This window comes from Pantherophis guttatus, chromosome 3 (genome assembly GCF_059756535.1).
Source record: "Pantherophis guttatus breed Tessera chromosome 3, ASM5975653v1, whole genome shotgun sequence".
Taxonomy (NCBI): domain Eukaryota; kingdom Metazoa; phylum Chordata; class Lepidosauria; order Squamata; family Colubridae; genus Pantherophis; species Pantherophis guttatus.
In genome coordinates, this window is record NC_142065.1 from 153,525,271 (window position 1) to 153,547,138 (window position 21,868).

Consider the following 21,868-nt stretch of genomic DNA (forward strand, 5'->3'; position numbering starts at 1 on the left):
TGTCCTGAAGCAGGAGGAATGGGGGTTTTCTGATGGATGTCTGGTCATGTTTCCTGCCATTGAACAAGGAGTTTGACATTTCTCTTGGATACAGTCTGTTTCAAATGAGTCATCTGGCTCATGAAAAACCCGCTCCAAGCAACTCACTAAGCAGCAACCAATCATTTTGATTGAAAATATGCAATTAAACCTAGTGTTGGCTTTGGATTGTATCTCTGTGCCAAGACATTTCCCACCCCATACCCGCTGTTTTAGTCCAAGTCCCACATTTAAAGGACAGAAATTCGTAACAGCTTTCTCAAAACTCCTTAGGAAATAGACACCTGCCTAAAATATTAGGTAAATATCTCTTTGAATAGTTTTAGTTTACATTAGTTCTGTATTCCTGAAGTCTGTTAAGAGCTTTCTCGCATGATTTGGCACAGAGTTTATTACTTTAAGTGTGAGAACTTACAGTAAAAGTCACAATTAAAAGCACTCTTGTACTCTCATACTGAATAGCAATACTTCAATCTTCAGGACAATTATTTTATGCATGCTCATAAAATGATACATAGCATATTTAGCATAAATGATCAAATATTTCTAAAAGCAGCATCTCTCCTTCCTGCCCATGCCTAGTTTAAGAAATGAAGGCAAATTTCCAGTCTCGAATGGTTATCTAGCATCATTCTCATGGCCTGACCAAAGTGCATGTATTTATAAAGCACCAATGAGCAAATAATACTCTAAAATAGATTGAAAATAGGCAGTTGGTATTTTAGAAAGTAAAAGTTCTCAAGCTAGTACTTTTACCTTTTCTTGTTAAGTACTACATTTTAAATTCATGCTTCTTCTTTTTGGCCCTACTGTCAGGCACAGGAAATCTGGAGCCAGAGTTAGGTCAAAATGAGTACAAGTTTATTTCAGTTTATGTCTAAATAAGAATATGAACTACTAACAGTCAAGGCAAACAGCCGATAGATAAGAGTCAATGGAATTCAAGGAGGACTGGACTTAGGTTTCTTGTGGACGTGAAGGGATCCAAACTGATGGCGTGCTTGACCCCATCTCTGGTCTCACCTAAGCATAATACATAAAATTATCTGCTACCATGTCCTACCTGTCAATGAATACTTCAGCTTCAACCACAACAATACACGAGCACATAATAGATACAAACCTATGGTAAACTACACCAAACTTGATTGCAGAAAATACGACTTCAGAGTGGTCAATGCCTGGAATGCACTACCTGACTCTAGTTTCTTCCCCAAACCCCCAAAATTTTACCCTTAGACTGTCTACTGTTGACCTCACCCCACTCCTAAGAGGTCTGTAAGGGGCGTGCATAAGATCACCAGCATGCCTACCGTCCCTGTCCTAATGTTCCCTTTTATTCGTATCCATTTCATGTATTCATAATTAGGCTTATACTTATATCTGTTATCTAATACATGCTTGACGAAAATAAATAAAATAAATAAATAAATAGATAGATAAATAGATAATTCTTTACTTGCTCCTTGTGAAGGAACAAGCATAGAAATACATATAAATGGCAAATATATTTATACATCATCATTCAAGGATGAGAGGAACTAACACCTTTAGCAAAGTAGGTTTGATAATGGGAGAAGAAGAATCTGGATGAGATGGGAGAAGAGAGCCCTGTTGTTTGCTTTCAGTCTTAAAATCTGCCGTCTGCCTTACCCAATTTCTTGTTTTCAATGTCATCACTGGATAATGTTGATTATGTTGAAAGTAGAACAACTCTCTACAATTTGATGGGGCAAGCCAACTTTCTAAATTTTTATTATCAAATTACTGGTTTCAACTACTAGCTTAAATTGTCCCAGACTGCATCAATATAGCAGTCGGTCTAGCAGCAAATACCCTATTTCCCCAAAAATAAGACATCCCCTGATAATAAGCCCAATCGGGCTTTTGAGCGCCTGCACTAAAGTAAGCCCTCCCTGAAAATAAGCCCTCCCTGAAAATATTTAAACACATGCACAGCCAGTCTCCGCCATTTCCTCTGCTTAGGGTTAGGAAGACAGAGCTAGAAATCATGTAAGACGGCAAGAGGAGCCCCGTCTTATTCCACACATCCCAAAATTATAGACCTGCCCAAAAATAAGGCCAAGCGCTTATTTTGGGGTTCAAAAAAATATAAGACAGGGTCTTATTTTCGGGGAAACATGGTATTGAAAATGTAATACTCTGAGGATTAGTTTGCTTGTGATGGAAAGTGTTAAAATATAACCATCTGAGAATACTATGGTAACTTATACATACTAACTATGTTAATATACTATGGGAGGCCATTTTGGTGAAGGAATGGAAAAACTGGGGAAAAAGAAGAGTAAATTAAGACCAGATTGAAAAACTGAAACCAGATGAAAACAAGTAGTAGTGAGTTGCAATACTAGCAGATAATCTAAGGCCACCAGGCACCAAAAAATAGGTTCTGGAAAAATATGGATCAATTTAGGACATGCAAAGGAATCTAATCAGAGACAAAAAGAACTGCATGATCTCCTGAATACAGACTAATAAATTGGTAAACTATTATAAGATAAATGGGGGAATATAAAGAAAGAACTGTCTCAGAATATTGTGAGAGAAAGACAGCAGTAAAACATGACAAGGTGGCAAGTAACAATAAATTGCTCCAGACAGTCTGAACAATCAGTAAGGACAGAAAGTGACATTGTCCAAAAGAGGGAACAGCAATCAAACTTCTTTCCAAGCAGGAAATCATACAAAAGTGGCAAATAAACAACAAACATTTGGTAATTGATTGATAACAAAAGACTATCTAAAACCAAATAAACAACAGCAGAACTTCACAACTACTTTTTCTCTAAAAGCTAACTGTTTAATGCAAAAATAAAGTGAATTAAAACAAACGAAAATAAAACTGCCATAATATTTCAAGAGCTACATATTTGACAAGATTTCAAGGCTGTTAACTTGTTATCTTGCCAATTCTGACTGAGGATGCCAAAGTTATATAACAGAAAAACTCACTTTCAAATGTTTTAAAAAAGATTTCTTTTTAGTTTTCTTTCCTACACTACAGGTCATCTGCATAAACCAGTAATAACTATATTTAATTGAATATTCACTATGTAAAGCAGTCTTTGGAAGAGTCCAAAAAGCTAGCTGTAATTATTATAATAATCTATGTTTGGGAAGCAGGCAGGTGATTACAAGCTTCTTGCAAGCATTTTAATGGTTCTTTTTATTTGACACCTACTATCATCTTAATATTGGATTGCTCCCACTGATCTGCAAAGCCAAAATAGATTTGCTCCTCTTTCATAGTTATACTAGACTAGAAATAGACACTACAATTCAAGGCTCTTTATGACGTTTTGCTTTACTTTTCCATTGGCATATTAATAAGCGTCCTATCATTTCTTTGTTGAATTTTAACTATCTCCACCATTTGGTTGCTACCACTAATTATATTAATGTGTTATTTTAGGGAGATTGCATTTTGACAATGGCTTATTATCAGCCATGTAAGACTAACAGTTTTATCCTGAAACTATATTTTTGTAGTTTTCTTGACAGCACTGACTGTCTAAAAATTATTATACCACATTCTCTGATGCTTTGATTATAAGTGCATTTCTTTTTAGCTATCCCCAAGCCATATCTTGGAATGAAAACATAATTCTTGTGCTCTGTTTTAAAGACTTTGGGTTGTTTATTTTACTTCTAGTCTATCTCACCATCTCACACGGTATAAAAATAAAAATCAAACTAATCATTGCAAGAAGCAGAAAGAGAAAGACATCATAGGTGCATCAAAATCTTCTACACAACCTGCATTAAATGGAATTTAACTTATTCAGAACATGCCCATGCTATAAAACTGTTGTTGGAATAGGAAGGGGAATTTAGTATCACATTTTGCTGAGCACTCTGAACTGAAAAATAATAAGAAATCCTGTAGAGCTGAGGAAGCGAAGTTGGCCAAGTAGCAGGAAAATATTTGTTAATCATCAGGTACAGGTTGTGTAATTTAATCACTCTGACAAAACCTTCTCCCCCCCGCCAAATTCTTCAAACTGATCAAGATACTGGTATCAAGTTAATACTCTTCAGCCTTGCCCACAACAAATGGATCATCCTCAGGTAAATCCTTTTTTCTAAATTACCTAAGAATAAAGTGTTTCTTAAGGGTGGAGGTTCATTCTCCGAGCTTGTGGGTTGGTTTCCGAACGTTTCGTTACCAGGCTAGGTAACATCTTCAGCGGAGTTTAGGAATTCCCTAAATTTCGCTGAAGATGTTTTCTAGCCTGGTAATGAAATGTTTGGAAATCAACCCACAAGCTTGGAGAACAAATCTCCACCCTCATCCTACACCTGAGCTATGTATATTCACCAGTATTGTAAAGTGTTTCTTGTATACAGCTGTGGTGCAATGCAGGTAGTCCTGGATTTTTTGGGGCAATCCAGGAAGACTCTTTAGCTCACAGACCCAGCCTTTTCAGGAAAACTTTCTTGTATTTATTATTTATTATTATTTATTAGTTTGATTTACATGCTGCCCTTCTCCGGAGACTCAGGGCGGCTTACAATGCTTTTAAGCAATAATTGAATGCCTTTGGATCCATGGTGTCTGAGATTAACATTAATTTTTTCGTGTACTTTTTCTATATTTTGACAAAAAATATATTGTGACTAATTCTATGAGTTTAATCAAAGCTCTGTCTATCTATCCATCTATCATCTATCATTATGCCACAACAGTAAGAATTAAAACACATCTGTTGATGTAGAATCAGCAAACGCTTACAAAGATCTTAGCCACTGATTTTATTAGAGTTTATGTTAAGACATATAATAATTTATAACCGTGCAATGTTTTTATAAAAAAATCTGCTCCATTAGACTACTTGAGTTAAGCAAGTGTTTGTACAGTTATTCATTAATTTGGCTTGTTTGAAGACAACATACTTAATTAGTATTTTTCATTAAATTTTGACTCCTCCCTAGCTCTGTGCTACATCCTGCTAAACACCCTTTTTTTCCTTCTTGGAACAGTTCTCATCTTTCTCGGAACAGACTCTGTTCGATGAAGAACTATTTTCTTTACTTTTAAAAAAATATTCTTTTATCATAAAAAATAAAATACAAAACAGTAAAACAAACAAAATGTAACAAAACAAAAGTATAAATTCAACCTAGGGGTGAAATGCTACCGGTTCACTCCGGTTTGGGCGAACCGGTAGTGATATAAACTACCGGTTCATGTCAACCGGTAGTAAAAAAAAAAGCTAACTTTTTTTAACCAGTAGTTTAAAAAAGCTACCGGTTCTTCCGAACCGATATTTCTGACAATCAGCTGTGCTGCACAGTTTAGCTTTGCTAGAAAGCAGGAAATCCTGCTTTCTAGCGAAGCTAAATCGCGCGGCACAGCTGATCCTCTACCTCGCTATTGTACTTACCTTCCCAAGCCTCCTTTTGGTGTGTACTGTGCATGTGCGCGCCCGCAGCGCGTGTTTGTTGTGTAGTGCGCATGCGCGCACAGCGCACATTTGGTGGGTACTGTGCATGCATGTGCAATGCACGTTTGGTGGCTAATGCGTATGCACGCACAGTGTGTACTTGGCGGGCAGCACATATGTGCGGCCAGCAAACCGGTAGCAAACCGGTTCAGATTTCACCACTGATTTAGCCCTAATATCAGCAACAAAAATAGTGTGCAAAAAAAGATGAAAAAATAATCAATTAAATTTAATATTGCTCAACAAAATACATATATGTATATATGTATGAAAAAGCAGTCAACAGGTTGAACTAAACATTACACTAATCTTCAAATTCCTCTGTTAACCATCTTTTATTATATTTAGCACGTAGAAAGTCCACAAACAGTTTCCAGTCTGTAATAAAGCTGCCTAGTCCATTATCTATAATCAAAGTAGTGATGAAGAACTATTTTCAAGTTACAGACATCTTTCTCTGTTGTAGCCTAGTTAGAAAACTGGTAACTACAAGTAGTCCTTGATTTACAATAGTTCGTTTAGTGACCATTCAGTTACAACAGCACTGAAAAAAGTGACATGACCATTTTTCACTTTTATGATCACTGCAGCATCCCCAAGGTAATGTGATTTATAACTGGATGCTTGACAACTGGTTTACCAACTGTGGCAACAAAAGTCGTGAAATGGGGTAAAACTCACTTAGCAATATAAATTTGGGGCTCAACCGTGGTCGTAAGTCAAGGATTACCTGTATTCTACGGTTTTGTATTTCTGTTTATTTATCTAGAAACAAAAATACATTGTTAAATGTTTTACAGTTATTAAAACTAAATTTTGAGAGTGTGACAAATCTTTCGCCTCTAGTTATCAAGAATGGATGGAATTGGTGTGTTACGAACTATAAACAACATATGGTGATATAATATTAACAGTCTGAAATAAATGCTATATACAGAAAATGCATTGCCCTTGAAAAAACCCATTAGACAAGATAGAGGTATACATTTAAGCCTCAAGAATTTCCGTAAGAAACATGCACTCACAATATCCTTGAATCTTAAAACTTTTTGAAAAAGGCCCTAATGTTGCAGGATAACTAATAAGAATCAATATTTCATTATGCACAGCATTATAAAATCTAAAATATTTAAACCGAATTTAAAGTAAGAATTTTGTAAAAATATTGAAACCTCTTATAGAATTTGGCGAGGTTTTCTAATCTTTTAAGTTGATTTTGCTTTTTCCATTTATGTCCTCAAACCCCTTTACTGTAACCCTAGGTTTGTCATCAATAACAACACTAGTATTCCTTGAGCAAAAGGCATGATACAAATTTAATAATTAAATAATCATTAATTTTCATAAAAACAAAACAAAAGAAAAAATGATTACAAAGTTTTCTACCCAAGGGAGAGATTTGTATGGAACTATAAAGCAAAGTTGTAGATTTCTGTTTACATATGAACTATGAGCTTCAAACTAGATCAGAGATAAGTTCTTGATAATAAAAAGGATTATGGCACACTAATTACTATTTTATGCTGATCAGATGAAACTATAGACAGTCAAAATTAATCTTGCTCAGTTTGCAATTCTATTAGAGTTTCACAAATACTTCCTTTGAATTTGCTATGGTTTAGGGCCCTCATCATCCCAGATAATTTATCTTTATCTCTCTTCACAGCAGAGGCCAGAAATCTTCTTTCTGCCTATTGTAATTTCTTCTGTTGGAAAGAAAATCCAGCCTTCATTTAGCTAAAGTTTTTGATACAAGAAGACAAAAGAATCTGGACAATGTCCCAAATCCAATTATTGAGATATCTGTCCAAACTAATTCAGAAAGTTAATATACAAGATCCAGTCTGGATTGGTTATCGGAGCCAGAGGTTTTGCCTTCTAAGCTTTCAAACTCATGCTGGAACCCATCTTCAGGGAATTTGACACATTCTGCTAGAGAGAAGTTCCCTGAAGATGGGCTCCAGCATGAGTCCAAAAGCTCGGAAGACAAAACCTCTGGTCCCGGTGACTGACCCAGATTGGATCCTGCAGCATTATCCTGGGACACATATATACGCCCTCATTTGTGAGTTAATATATAATACCATCTTAACTTAAACGCAGAAAAGCAATTATAATTATGCTAATCACAATCAGAACGTCTGCTTGGGATAAAATTTATGTTATTGCCATATGCATCTATACATACAGAGACAAGCCAATAAGCAAATATTGACAGAGACGTGTCTGGTAATGTTTATAATTGGGTAAACATTATTTTTATAGCGTGCACTTACCCGAACTTCTTCTTCTCTGAGATCTGGCATGGTGCTAATGCAGAGGGTAACTGCAGTGATGACAACAAAAGAAACCGATATGCAAGCAAATATTTTTCCTGGGATCCCTGAATGAGGATTTTCTACCATGTCCCTGAGCTTTCTCATGCACAAATGCAAGCGGCTGCTGTCCTTGAAGGCACTTTCAAGGGGTGCTTCATTAGGTTCTACTTCTTCTTCAAACAATGCCGCCTCCGCTATCTCTTCTTCTTTCTGTCGTAGTCTTCTTCTACAGCACCACTCCAGATGTTCCTCTTCTATCCCCCAGTAAACCAGTTCATCTTGGAAAGAGAGAGCGCACATTTCCCTGAGGAGCCTTAGCTTCCCAGCAGTCAAAAAAGTCATGATGGTCCTGAAGGCACAAGGATTGCGGTCAAAAAAGAATTCATTGCAGTTGACATCATAATCATCACATATATCCATTATTTCGTCATAGTTGTTGCATGATTTTAACTTTCCAAGCCTGGTCAAGGGACAATTCTCTAATGTGGTCCATGGAATTTTGTATTTTATGCCACCTACATTGATTATCACATTCCTGGTTCGGTCCTCCCTACAGGCAAAACAATACAAGTCTTCCCCAGGACTGAGAAGTTTTGCTTTTTTGTAGAAGACGCCTTTCTTTGTCTGCACATCACAAAGTGTTTCCAAGTTGTTGTAAGAGTATGCAGTAAATTCGGGCTCTGCATTCCCAGGCAGCAATGCCATTTCCTGATACATTTGTTACATTCATGAAGGGGCCAGAGCAGTTGAAGAAATGAGAGTATTGACTAGTGAGGATAGAAAAGGTGAATATATTAGTGTCAGAAATTGCATTTTTAATAAAGGCAAAACAAACCCCTTCTGATGCTATCATCTACATTACGATTACATTTTTCTCAAGAAACCTTGTGGTTTCCCTCGATATTCCTACAATGTACAGAAAACAACTAGAAAAATAGTTTTCACATTTCGGAATCCAACAAATATAATTAAGTATATGTAAAACACATCTTTACCTGTAAATCTTCAATAAATTTGAACGTGAGAATCTTCAACATATGTCACACAATTTAAAAATTCAAAACAGAAAAAGCAACTTTAAAATGAGGGGAAGGGCATTCAAGATGTGGAGAATTGTTAATTTGTCCTCATAAACTTTGCTTTGACTCCTTGCATCATCAACCACATGCCCTACAGTTCTCTACACAGACAACCTAAGGAAGAAGGGAATCGGATGGATGGATCACATGTGAACATCTCCATGGGCCTGAATAAATTCCCACATATTTTGAATATTATAAATTTCCATAAACATCTTCAATTTCATTCTGTAATTGCCATGAAGGGGGGGAAAAAAACCCTGCAACTTTTCATGAGAAACAGGTTGTCCACAGGTACCTAATAAATCAGGGTAAAATGTCTTTGTCTTTTATTGCAAATTACCAAATAACTTATTTCTTTTCAAAATGGAACATACATTCATTAAGTCTGGGCAGATAGAATGTAGAATTTTATTTCTGAAATTTGATCACATTTTTAAGCATTCCTTTATTTATGACCATGACTTCCAGTCCTGCTTTAGGCACAAAGCCAGCTGGGTGTCATTGGGCTGGTCACTTTCTCTCAGCCCTAGGAAGGACGAAATGGCAAACCACTTCTAAAAAACATTGCCAAGAAAGTTGCACTGACTTGTCCAGGCAATTTCCAAAAACTGGACATAATTTAATAGGAAAAAAGAAATCTTATTAGGACAAAATAAGAAAGTACTGTTTTTTTTGTTATAGCCTTTTAACCCATCAATTAACCCATTTAATTTTCAATTGTAATTATCTTTAGACTCATACAATAATTCCTTGAATGTATCATGATAAATTTGTAGTATTCACTAGAATTTTTAAAGCTAAATTTTAAAAAATTCAAGCCAAACTATTGATAGCATAGAAGATATTCATATCAATAAACCCAGGGGTATAATCAGCTCATTGCTTGATTAAATTTCAGTAGCAGATATTCTGAGTAAAGTATTGGTCCAGTTTGAATTGTACTCCATTAGAATATGGCTGGACTACTATTTCAAAATATATAAAAATATTCTCCAAATTGATAATGGTATTATTTCCAGCAAAAAACAAGAAAGTTTCATTCTCATGAATTCAGTACCTCCAAAAATCAGTTTCTCATGAAGAGTTGCAAGATATTTTTTTGGGGAACTTTTACAAATATAAAATTATTTGTATATTTTTTATTCTTATTATTGTCTTTATTGTATTTTAAGCAAAATAAGAATCTGAGTCTGATATCAGGATTTACATTTGTGATCATAATATTCTTATATAACTGTATACATTTGTTCTTTATGGTCCTAGAATGAAAATGTACAAATAAGAATAAACGAAGACAGCATTCTACCAATTCCTTTATTTATTTATTTTAGCGTACATACAATTTTCCATTCTCTGCTTGGTGATGCTAAGGTTCACTTCTGTATGTAAATATCGTATCAATTTAATGACTTCAGCTATCAGAATGCCAAACAATGGGTAACTGGTATTTTAACCAGGCAGATATATAGATGAACGTATAAAATATTGAGGGTTTTGACAGAGAAGATTGAGGGAGGGAAGATGTCCCAAAGGACAGTGGTGTATTTTTCTTATGTAGTGACATATAATATAGAGCTTTATTAAGCACTAGCTGCAGTCATGCCTAGCTACTATTCTTGGACAGGAATATGCTATGTTACTTCATCCAACGGGCATGAGAAGAATGGCCATAGGCAAGGCAAATGATGCCCAGGGTGTCCTCGTTCAAATGACACAACCTACATATTTCTATCAGATATCACGATATTACACAAACATGCCATTCAGATTTACACATTATCATTTTGATGGCACTGTAAATTGTTGCACCACTGCTGGGAGCTCTATTGCTATTAGCAACCTGATGCTACCACCTCAGGAATTGCCCTTCCGTTATTTTTCTTCAAGAACAGAAAGGTACCTCGGCCTTCAAAGCATTTAAATCAGGGGACCCAATTCAGCCTCCAGGCTGCCAATGTTAAGCTTACAGTGTCCATAGAACCAAATTGTAATTTTGACAGAAAGAGAAAATGATTAAATACATGGAAATCACCATATTATTAGTACTGAGATGATTTCACCACATTTTAATTGAATTTAAATCAATTTTAGCTTTGTCCTGACTCTATCCATTTTTCTTTCTGGCCATTTTTAGTATTTAGAGTTTGGTTCAATTTCTGGCACAATAATCTAAAGGATAAAAATGTATTTCTTAGCTCGAAAGCTACACATCTTTGGTTGAAAGATGACCTTGTATGGCTGCTGAATTTGTCCAAGCTAAAGTGGAAAATAAGAATACATTAAATAAATTTTGATAATAATAATAACTATCACTATTATGAAGCCAAAAAGGAAAACAAGAAAAAGTTAATTTACACGTACTCTTGTATTATTTTCCTTTCAATTGTAATTTTTCCACCTTCCCAACATTCCCTCATTCTCTCTCACTCTCTCTCTCACATACACACACAAACCCTTTTCACTGTGACTTGCAATATGGATGCATCTAAATTGACTTCCACATGTCAATCTCCTTGTTGCATCTGAACAAATATCTGTATGTTAATGCCATTTTGTCTCCTTTGCCACCAATCATGAGCTTAAAAAGCAGATACTGAAACTGAAAGTTAAAAATACCTACAGCACAATGGAAGCTGTTTTCTAATACCAGATATAAGGCTATTAGGATCATTAACAACTATAGTCTGGAAGGTAATTATGAAATTTAAAAACCTTATTATAAAGCAGAATATGAAGAACTCTCTTTAGAGCTTCAAGTGAATTCACACAAAATATCTTGTTAACTACAACAATCAGTAATGGTAATTTCTATTATAACCTTGTCATGCTTCTTATTAATTTACATTAAAGTGGTAAAATACTAGAAGATCTAATTGAATACTGAAGTTCCATTGGTGACCTAAAATAAAAAAAAGTTACCTAAAAATTATATTCAACTCCGAACTCCATTAAGCTCTGAACAGCTTGTAAATAGGAAGTAAAATCAAGAATTTTGTGCCCCTGTGTATTCTAATTGGGTTTACTATATTTTACATACCATTATTGTATAATATACCACTTCAGATCTACAGTACTTCATTTGATCATAACCAATCTATATTCTGAATTAAAATCAATAAAATATTTTCCTAAATAAATTGTATACCATTACCAACTGTTATGTTCTCTCTTGATTTATAGCTCAGTTGGACAGGTTAACCTCTAAATGCATGGGTACGAGATTATATTGTAATCAAACAATAATATATATTTAATTTAGCAAAGTTGTTTTAGAACTGCAAAACTGAAAGAAGCACATTCTAACCTTTAATACCAACCACAGGTTGAATGATTGTGAGGTTTACTGCGTATGCTAGATTTTGTTACAACAATCTATTTAATCTTCCTTAAAAATATTTTGATCAAAAGACTGGCTATCAAATCTTTAAATGAATATAATATTTAAAAATACTTTTCAAAATTGAGTGAGACTTTTAGATTTCAGAAAAATCCAAAAAGTTGTGTTGTGCACCATATTAAAAAAAAAGCTTGGAAGAGTATAGATTACTTCTATTGAAGGAGCTCTTAACATTCATATATTATTCACATGATAAATGTGATAAATTAATAACTTCTAATAGAAGAGCACAATAAATGCAAGTAAAGTAACAAGAATTGATCTCATATCAGAGAATTCAGAAGTCAAAGTTAAAGATAGAAACTGGTTTACAAATAGCAAAAAAACAGAACTGCATAAAAATACTGGTGGTTTGGAGTTTGGTAGAGAAGACTTAAATGGAAAATTTACTCAAAGAGTGTTTTGATTTTAGATCATCGTTTTTCAAACTTGGCATCTTTAAGATGTGTAAACTTCAAGCTGGCTGAGGAATTGTGAGAGTCCACACATCTTAAAAGTTGCCAAGTTTGAAAAAAACATTAATCTAGATCAAAATGAACTATTGGAAATTCAATAAATATACTGACTAAAAAACACAGACAGCAGAAAGAAGAATCATATTATGTACTTTAAGAGAAAAAAATGCAGTATTGGAATAAAGGAGCATAAAACTTTAAAATTTGGAGGCACAATAAATGAAGTTTTATTAGATGTCCCACAGGGTATATTAAGAAAGAGAAGAGATTTGAGATTTCTGACAACTATTTCTCAAGGGGAAAAAAGATCAGATTAAAGTAGGCTACTCAGATTTGTTTGTGGACTTCTATGGATTGCAGTAAAACCTTTAAATATTCAAAAAAGAATATGACAATTGAATGTCTGAGTCATAAACAGTTACAGATTAAATAAGTACAAAAATTACCCAGAATCAATTGATTAAAAACTAGACTAATCTATTTTCACTACATTTAGTATTAGGCAGCCTTGACTCAGTTCTTGGTATATTTTATAAGCTAAATATTTTTTTAGCAGTGAACCTCTTGCTAATCAATCCTTCCAACAATTTCCCCCTAGTCTTTCACCTTTCATTTAATCTCATCCAACATTTCTACTCCTTCTAAATCATAACATCCTAGATTTACCTCCTGTCACTACAACCCCTCTTTTTTATTGCCATCCAACAACAATCTTACTTTTCTAACTTTCCCAAATGTTCCATTTCTTCATACACATAGCAAAAGCATGCATGTCACCTTGGGAAAAAAAAAAGACATTGCATGTCTGTGTAGGCGCATGTGCAGGCATGTGTATAGCCATTAGGTCTAGCAATATCCAAAATAAGAAAAATGTGCTTTTATCAACGTAAGTCGAAGTAAACGTTTCCTTTGCCTAATGATGAGAATGTTAATGTTAAGACCATAAACAAGGTAGCAATCTGAGCCAATGTTTCTGCGTGGTCACTTGCTAAATTGGTGCTCAGAAAAACCTTAGAGATATGATCAGTTTGGAACAAGATTCCAAAATTAGAAAGAAAAATGTAAAATAATATTAAAAGGTCCATAATTTGAATTGCTAATTTAGTTTCCCCATATACTGAAATTCAGCATGCTATGTCTTAATTACATTTGAATCCTTTCCAAAAAGCTTGGTTCAAACAGCAGCAGAATAATTGCTAGGGGTCAGAATCACAACTTCATTCTTAAATGATCTTAATCTTGTCAATAAGCAAAAGATAATAGAATACCCTTCAGGTATCCATTTCTGGGCAAGTGCAAAAAAGTCCATCGTTCTAACATCCACCTCAAATGTTAGTTACTGGCATATTATATATAGTATCTCTAGGATCTCTGAAATGGGAATCAACTGGTGAGCTTGGAAGGAAATATTTGGTTCAAGAACGAACCAGGAGTTCTGTGAAACGCAAAATGATTTTGCAGAATGCACGGATAATTTTCAACTTTGTATTATTAATGGTCCATGTTCTGCATTGGGTGAGCATTCCTGTTTGAAAATGTAATTTAATGCGAATTTCCTGCCTCCTACTATGAAGTGTCATCATATATAAATGAAAATTAGAAGAAAAAATATTCAAGGATGGCAATGGAGTTCTTGGAGTTTTTTAAAGTTTTGTTTCTAAGCAACGCACAGGCTACTATAATTCAGATACAACAGATATTGTTCTTCTATCTAGACATATTAAAGGCACTGTGTGTCAGTTTCAAACACCACATACACATTTTACACTTGTCAGGATTTTATTTTCCTCACCCTGTCAAAGGGTGCTATGTTTTCAAATCCTATTACAACGGAGAAATAATCTGAAGTTTTGATTCTTTCAAACAAAAACAAAAAAAATCAAACATGTATTTTCCTTTCAACAGATTTCTGAGAGTGTTATCTCATACCTGTATCATATTCAAAAATAGAAATGGTTTTAGAATAATCTATCCACGGCTTCTATCCATTTGGTTATCACAGACTGGCAAGTCTCAAACTGTTCCCAAAGCCTCATCTGTTCTTCAAATAATGAATTTTCCTCCTTGCAATATGTCTGTTAAGTATGTATATCTCTTTCTCCAGTCTGAATTGTACCCGGTTCCTGAACCAGATATCTCAAAATAAATATGCCTGGCAAACTTAATTATCCATATTTAAAGTGTGTCCAGTTGACTCAGAATATTCATTCACACGAACCTGAAACTAAATTACACATGCATGATCAGCAAATGAAATGGAGGCTAGGAGAGCATAAAAAGCCAGTAGGGAATTTGAGTTCATGAAAAGATAAGACAATTTTATTCCAGAAAAATTGTCACAATGAATTCCATGGAGCTTATTTCTGCACAGATTTGTGCATGACTCCAATGAAAATCTACATAACATCTGCACCAGAAATTTGCATAGCAGTACAGTGATTAACGATATATTTCAAACAAAAACAAATGTATAGTCATATCACAGAAGTGATTTATCATTAGTATTGGACAGTAGCCTATTTCGAGGATGAATTTGAAAGCTGTTTTTAGCTTTTTAAACTCTAAGAAACCTGTTTGGGTTTTTTTTTGCCAAAACTACAGATAGTCCTCGACTTAGGATCACAATTGAGCCCAGAATTTATATTGCTAAGTGAGAAATTTGTTAAGTGAGTTTTGCCCCATTTTACAACCATTCTTGTCACAATTGTTAAGTGAATCACCACAGTAGTTAAATTAATAAGATCGTTGTTAAATGAATCTGGCTTCCCCATTGACTTTGCTTATCAAAAGATCGCAAAACAGGATTACTGACACCTGGGACACTGCAACCGTCATAAATATGAACCAGTTGTCAAGCATCCCAATGTAAATCATGTGACCATAGGGATGCCGCAAAGGTCATAACAGTGGGGGGTTCGGCCCGGTTCTCTCGAGCCAGTAGCGGTGATGATATGACGTCACTGAACCGGTTCTGGCCCCCCGCCCCCCGCGTTATTCTTACCTTTTATTTGGCCCCACCCCCAATCTATTTCTGCCTCCTGAGTCCCAGCTACTGGCTAGAGGGAAAAAACCTGTTTAAATTCTTGCTGCGGGGCTTCAAAGGGCCGCCCTACAGCTGATCAGTGTTAAAAGAAAACAAATGAGTAGACCAGTGCCTGCAAAAATACATGAGTAGACTAGTGCCTGGAAAAAATAAATCGGTAAATCGGTACAGCTCTACAAGCAGTTAAAAGCCTGGTAGACCAGTACCTCGGCTAAATCCTAAATAATTGTCACATGACCATCAAGTCACACCCACAAAATAAGCCACGCCCACAGAACCAGTAGTAAAAAAATTTAGAACACACCCCTGGGTCATAAGTGTGAAAAACTGTCATAATTCACTTTTTTCAGTGCTGTTGTAACTTCGAATGGTCATTAAATGAACTGTTGTAAATTGAGACTACCTGTATTCTGCCTGTACACTGACAAAGGAGTCAAAGCAAGCAGAGCTAAATAAAGGTGCTTTTTTATAGCGGGATCATATTTGTAAATTCTCTTTCTTGAGCAAGGAGGGGGGTGTTTTCCTCCAAACTTTTCAGTTCATTGACTCCTTCATGAAGTTGCAAATTGTTCATCGACCCCGAAACATTTATTATATGAATATAATTTAATAAATATTATTTTAACAGTATAACAAATAATAACAACAATAACTAAATACCAGCTATATCAAACTGGCCTACAAGGAAGACCAAACGAAGAAACAATGGACCACCTAGTTAGCTACTGCAAGAAGATCATACAGATCACACATGCCACTTCATACCCCAGACTTCACAACTGTTGATAAGAAAGGCAAAAAAGACTGAATAGTGGACATCTGAGAACAACAGAATAGAATAGAAAGAACTGGTGAAAATCACAAAATACCAAAACTTGCGAACAGAAGAAGGACTAGTGTTTACAGAGGGTAGTACCAATAGTGATAGGCACCTTAGGTGTAATCCCAAAATAACTGGAGTGCCACTTGAATACCATCGGCATTGACGAAGTCACCATCAGTCAATTCCAAAAGGCAGCTTTACTCAGAGCAGCTTATGTCCAATGACGATGGTATCTTTAACACTTTCAAACATCAGTGTCTGCCTAATCTAGGTTGCTGGGAAAGACTCAATAGGTGGATAAAAACGCCAGATCCAGTTTAAACATTTGGCTGACTGTGTAACCAACAATAACAATAATAGATAGACGCGTTGAAATTTGACCAATTTGGGAATCCCTGATGTAGTGGAAGATAAGAGGATCATATGGCATCCTGGGAGCCCATTCAAAAGAGTAGGCAAAACCAGAGATTGGAGTCAAGGTAAAAATTATTTGACTTAATCTAGATAATTATATTTTATATATACTTAACATTTTTCTCCATATTTTAATAATTTCCTCTTTCAAGCGCACTACAATTTAACAGCATGTGAATGAGGTTCCAGAGATTTAATTTTTCTTTAGAATAAAACTATGTACTTAATATTAGACTATGTAAATATTAAAAATGATAGTGTGCTGTGCACAAATGCAGCAAATTTCTGCTATTCGTTAGCAGCCTGGCTTTTTCAGACTTCCATGTGTTTCTATTAAAAAATGCTGCTATATTAAGAATAAGATTACTAACTACTGGACATCTTTAAGTAGCAGCATTTAAAGCTTGAATAGAAGATTGGGAAAAAAATAGGCTGTTTTATTGTACAGTAGAGAGGAGCTGTGCTCTCACATGATTCAAAATACTTCAAAATTATTCTCAAAATATGCATAGACCTATTAGATATTCTGAGCAGTCATTTAAGTGAAATGCAATAAATTTTGGCTATAGTTTTCATACAAACAGTTTCATCTACAAAAGAAATTCTGATATATATATATATATATACACACATACATACATACATACATACATACATACATACATACATATCAGGAATTAAAATCCCAAGCATAGCATTGGGAACAAATACTTTAACCAAAAGAAAAAGAGATAAAACTCACCTTTTTTTCCCAATAAAATATAACAGATTTTTAAAATCCTTATTTCCATTATGTCAGCTGCAAAATGATGGATACATCTAAGATATGGTGATTATTATCGTTTTATTTGTAATAGTTAATGCTGAATAGGAACTAAGTCAGTGGGAGTAGAAAAGACTCGAAACTTCAGCTTTGCTTTTTATGAAGCCAGCTACATACCGGTAGTACATAATAAAAAAGCCACCCACTGACTTACATATCTAAGGAAAGATTGACGTAAGTCTAAGACATGCGTGGCCAACCTTTTGGCTTACCTGAGCCACTTTGATTGAAGAAGAATTGTCTTGGGCCATATATAAAATGTATAATATAGATAATGTATATAAAATTACATAATAATATTAGAAGTTTACAATCTTGTGGGGCAACATTACTAGCCATTCAGGGCCACATCTGGCCTATGGGCCACAAGTTGGACACGCCTGACTTTAACCACTACCCTACACCAGCTTACAATTATTCAGCTATCGTAACACATACTTTAAATTATACGCTGTGCTAACCGGGGCCTTACATTGTTTTAAATATGATAATGAAATTTCACTAAATTTGCTTCTGTACATGCATAATGGTGATATTTAGTGATACAAAAAGCAAACAAACGTAGTGCAACAACAAAAAAAAAATCAAAATACAGTGCTCCTCTTTAATTACCTCTCCCAGCAATTAATTTTCTGCTTTGTCCTCCAAAAGTCAGTCAATAGTTCACCCAATTGGACCGTTCTGAGCTGGATGGTTGTGTTTTTATATTTTTGGGATGAACAAATTCATATAAGACATTAAATTACCGAATGTATTTTCTATAAAATATTGTTGGATGGAATCAAATATAAAACTCTGAAGACTGAAATGTAACTCCATTAATATGTTTTCCAAATCGTATCTCATAGTTTTAATGCAGTCTTAAGTGTTGTCTTTTACCTAATATTTGATGCTGGATAGGAGGAAAAATCCCTCTTCATTCCCTCTTCCCAAAGAGTGTTCTATATAAATTCAATTCCTAATGTTTTATGATAAAGTTTTACTTTATCATAAAATGCCCTTGAAGTGATGTCCCAGTGCCTGGAGGCTGTGCGGATCTGGATGGGGAGGAACAGGCTCAGGCTCAACCCTTCCAAGACTGAGTGGCTGTGGCTCCCGGCATCCCGATATAGTCAGTTGACTCCATCACTGACTATTGGGGGCGAGTCTTTGGCCCCCACTGAAGGGGCTCGCAATCTGGGAGTCCTCCTGGATAGGCAGCTGTCTTTGGAGGAACATCTGACGGCTGTTACCAGGGGGACCTTTTATCAGGTTCGCCTGATTCGCCAGTTGCGGCCCTTTCTTGATCGGGATTCCCTATGCACAGTCACTCATGCCCTCGTCACCTCTCGCCTTGACTACTGTAACGCTCTCTACATGGGGCTCCCCTTGAAGAGCACCCGGAGGCTCCAGCTGGTCCAGAATGCAGCAGCGCGGGTAGTGATGGGAGCAACATGGCGCTCCCATGTAACACCACTCCTGCGCGAGCTGCACTGGCTCCCGGTGGTCTTCCAGGTGCGCTTCAAGGTGTTGGTTATCACCTTTAAAGCGCTCCATGGCATAGGGCCTAGCTATCTCCGAGACCGCCTACTGCTACCGATGACCTCCCATTGACCCGTGCGCTCCCACAGAGAGGGCCTCCTCAGGGTGCCATCAGCCAAACAATGCAGGCTGGTGGCCCCCAGGGGGAGGGCTTTCTCTGTGGGGGCTCCCACCCTCTGGAATCAGTTGCCCCCGGAGATAAGAAGAATCCAGGACCTCAATGCCTTCCGTCGTTCCCTGAAAACCTATCTTTTCCAGCAAGCCGGGTTGGCTTAAGAAGAAATTTTAAAACTTTTAAATCCTTTTAATTAGTCTGTGATTTTTAATTTTTTGGGCCAAATTTTATATATATTTTTAAATGTTTTAATATTTGTATTCTATGTTTTTTATCTTGGCTGTACACCGCCCTGAGTCCTCAGGGAGAAGGGCGGTATATAAATTCGAAATTAAATTAAATTAAATTAAATTAAATTTACTTGATGTATGGCAGACAATTTATTCTGTATTGCAAAGAAACCAACCATGTACTATCCTGTAGTGAATCATACATATCGGATAGGTATTTTTGACTTTGAATTTTGTACAATAAAACAGAGTACAGTAGTTGAAAAACAATGAACAAATCAAATGACAGGTTACCAAAGTGATGAAACACTTCCACCAGTGATGGTGAACCTTTCTGGCATTGTGTGCCAAAAGTCTGAGCGCGCGAGCGCTGTCGCACTCCCGCGTGCCGGAACCCATAATGCAATGCGCGCCCCCTTTCATGCATGTGTGCACGACACCCCCCACACTCCCTCTATACATGTGCCCACACTGCGCATGCATGCCCTCCAATGCGCCCCCCCCCACTTTTTCCAAGTGGGCCGGCATACCTCTTACCAGAGGACAACTAGGTACCGGCCCGTTCCCTGGTGAGACAGCTGTTCCCCGCCCGGCGCATGGTGCAGCCAAGATGGCGGGGCCGGAAGTGCCCCCGAGGAAGATCTGAACGCACGGCTTGCCTGGGCTCCTTCCCACTGGGACCTGCAGGCCGAGCAGGTGGTGGACGGGGACTGGCTGCACCTATCACCACCTAAGTGGAAAGCCCAAAGGGGCATCCCAGATGCGTATACTGCCCTCAGCGCTTCCCCGACGCCTGCCGCCACTGACACTGAGCACTCGGCAGCTGGAAAAAACAGGAGCCACCACATTCGCCCAGCTCAGCCCCGCAATTCTGCTCAGCTCAAGTTCATGAAAATCATGTGGTGGCCCTTGAAACTGTAGGAGGGAACTGGCTCCGAGACCGGGAGGCAGCCTTTGGCAGAACCAGCCCAATGGGGAACTGAAAAGAGAGGAGCTTTTCCCTTCTTCCGCCTTGCTTGTGGGCTGTGGGATTCGGGGTGGTTCTAGAGCCGGAATTCGCTTGGCTGATGATCGGGCAACTCCAAAGTTTCCTGGTATTCGTTCTCTTGCCTGTCTTCTTTCCCTGTTTAAAAGAGCCATGCTTGTAGAGGGGAGAGATCTGACTAAAGAGCTGTGCTTTAGCTGTGCTAAAGAGCTGCCTCCTGCCTTCCACGATCTCCAAAGTTCCTCCCCCATCGAATCCTGGCTTTCTCCTGCCTTCTCCAATCTCCAAAGTTCCTCCCCCATTGAATCCTACCTTTTTACTGCCTTCCACGATCTCCAAAGTTCCTCTCCCATCGAATCCTAGCTTTCTCCTGCCTTTTCCAATCTCCAAAGTTCCTCCCCCATTGAATCCTACCTTTTTACTGCCTTCCACGATCTCCAAAGTTCCTCTCCCATCGAATCCTAGCTTTCTCCTGCCTTTTCCAATCTCCAAAGTTCCTCCCCCATTGAATCCTACCTTTCTCCTGCCTTCTCCGATCTCCAAAGTTCCTCTCCCATTGAATCCTACGTTTCTACTGCCTTCCACGATCTCCAAAGTTCCTCCCCCATTGAATCCTACCTTTCTACTGCCTTCCATGATCTCCAAAGTTTCTCCCCCATCGAATCCTAGCTTTCTCCTGCCTTCCACGATCTCCAAAGTTTCTCCCCCGATTGAGTGCCTCCTGCCTTCCGTGCCTCCTCAGATCTTTGCAGTTTCTCCCCCCATCGCGTGCTAGCTTTCTCCTGCTTTCCTGCCACGGAGAGGCATTTGCAGAGGGTAGAACCTGCAGAGATCGGGGAAGGGCCTGCCTCCGTGCATGCGTGGCAGAGCCTGGAAGACCAGCTGGCCAATGAGAGGTGCGTGCATGTGCGGTGGACCTGGGCTGGGGCGATGGCTGGCGTGCCGGCAGAAAGGGCTCTGCGTGCCATAGGTTCGCCATCATGGACTTACACTGTTAAGCTGTCAAATTGGAGATCTACCAATCAGTATCTGATACTGGTTACAAGAGTTTTGAATGAACATGAAAGCTCTTATAGAGTTCTAAAAATAGGAGCCTTGAGCAACACACAATTGCTCAATCAGATCTATTTCTAGAATTGTTTAGAGGTTAAGATACTA

General features: G+C 37.1%; 1 protein-coding gene across 2 annotated transcripts in view; it reads right to left on the minus strand.

Annotated features, from left to right (window-relative positions):
• The window catches only part of KCNG2 (potassium voltage-gated channel modifier subfamily G member 2), a 60,712-nt gene that overhangs the window by 10,421 nt on the left and 28,423 nt on the right, over positions 1-21,868 (minus strand). The window contains exon 2 of one of the 2 annotated variants that reach the window (XM_034429319.3): positions 7,781-8,589. In XM_034429319.3, coding sequence (XP_034285210.2) covers positions 7,781-8,539 — 759 coding nt within the window. In that variant the 5' untranslated portion in view covers positions 8,540-8,589. Of the gene's footprint in view, positions 1-7,780; positions 8,654-21,868 lie in introns of those variants that run through there. The other variant, XM_087890380.1, reaches the window with a different exon arrangement.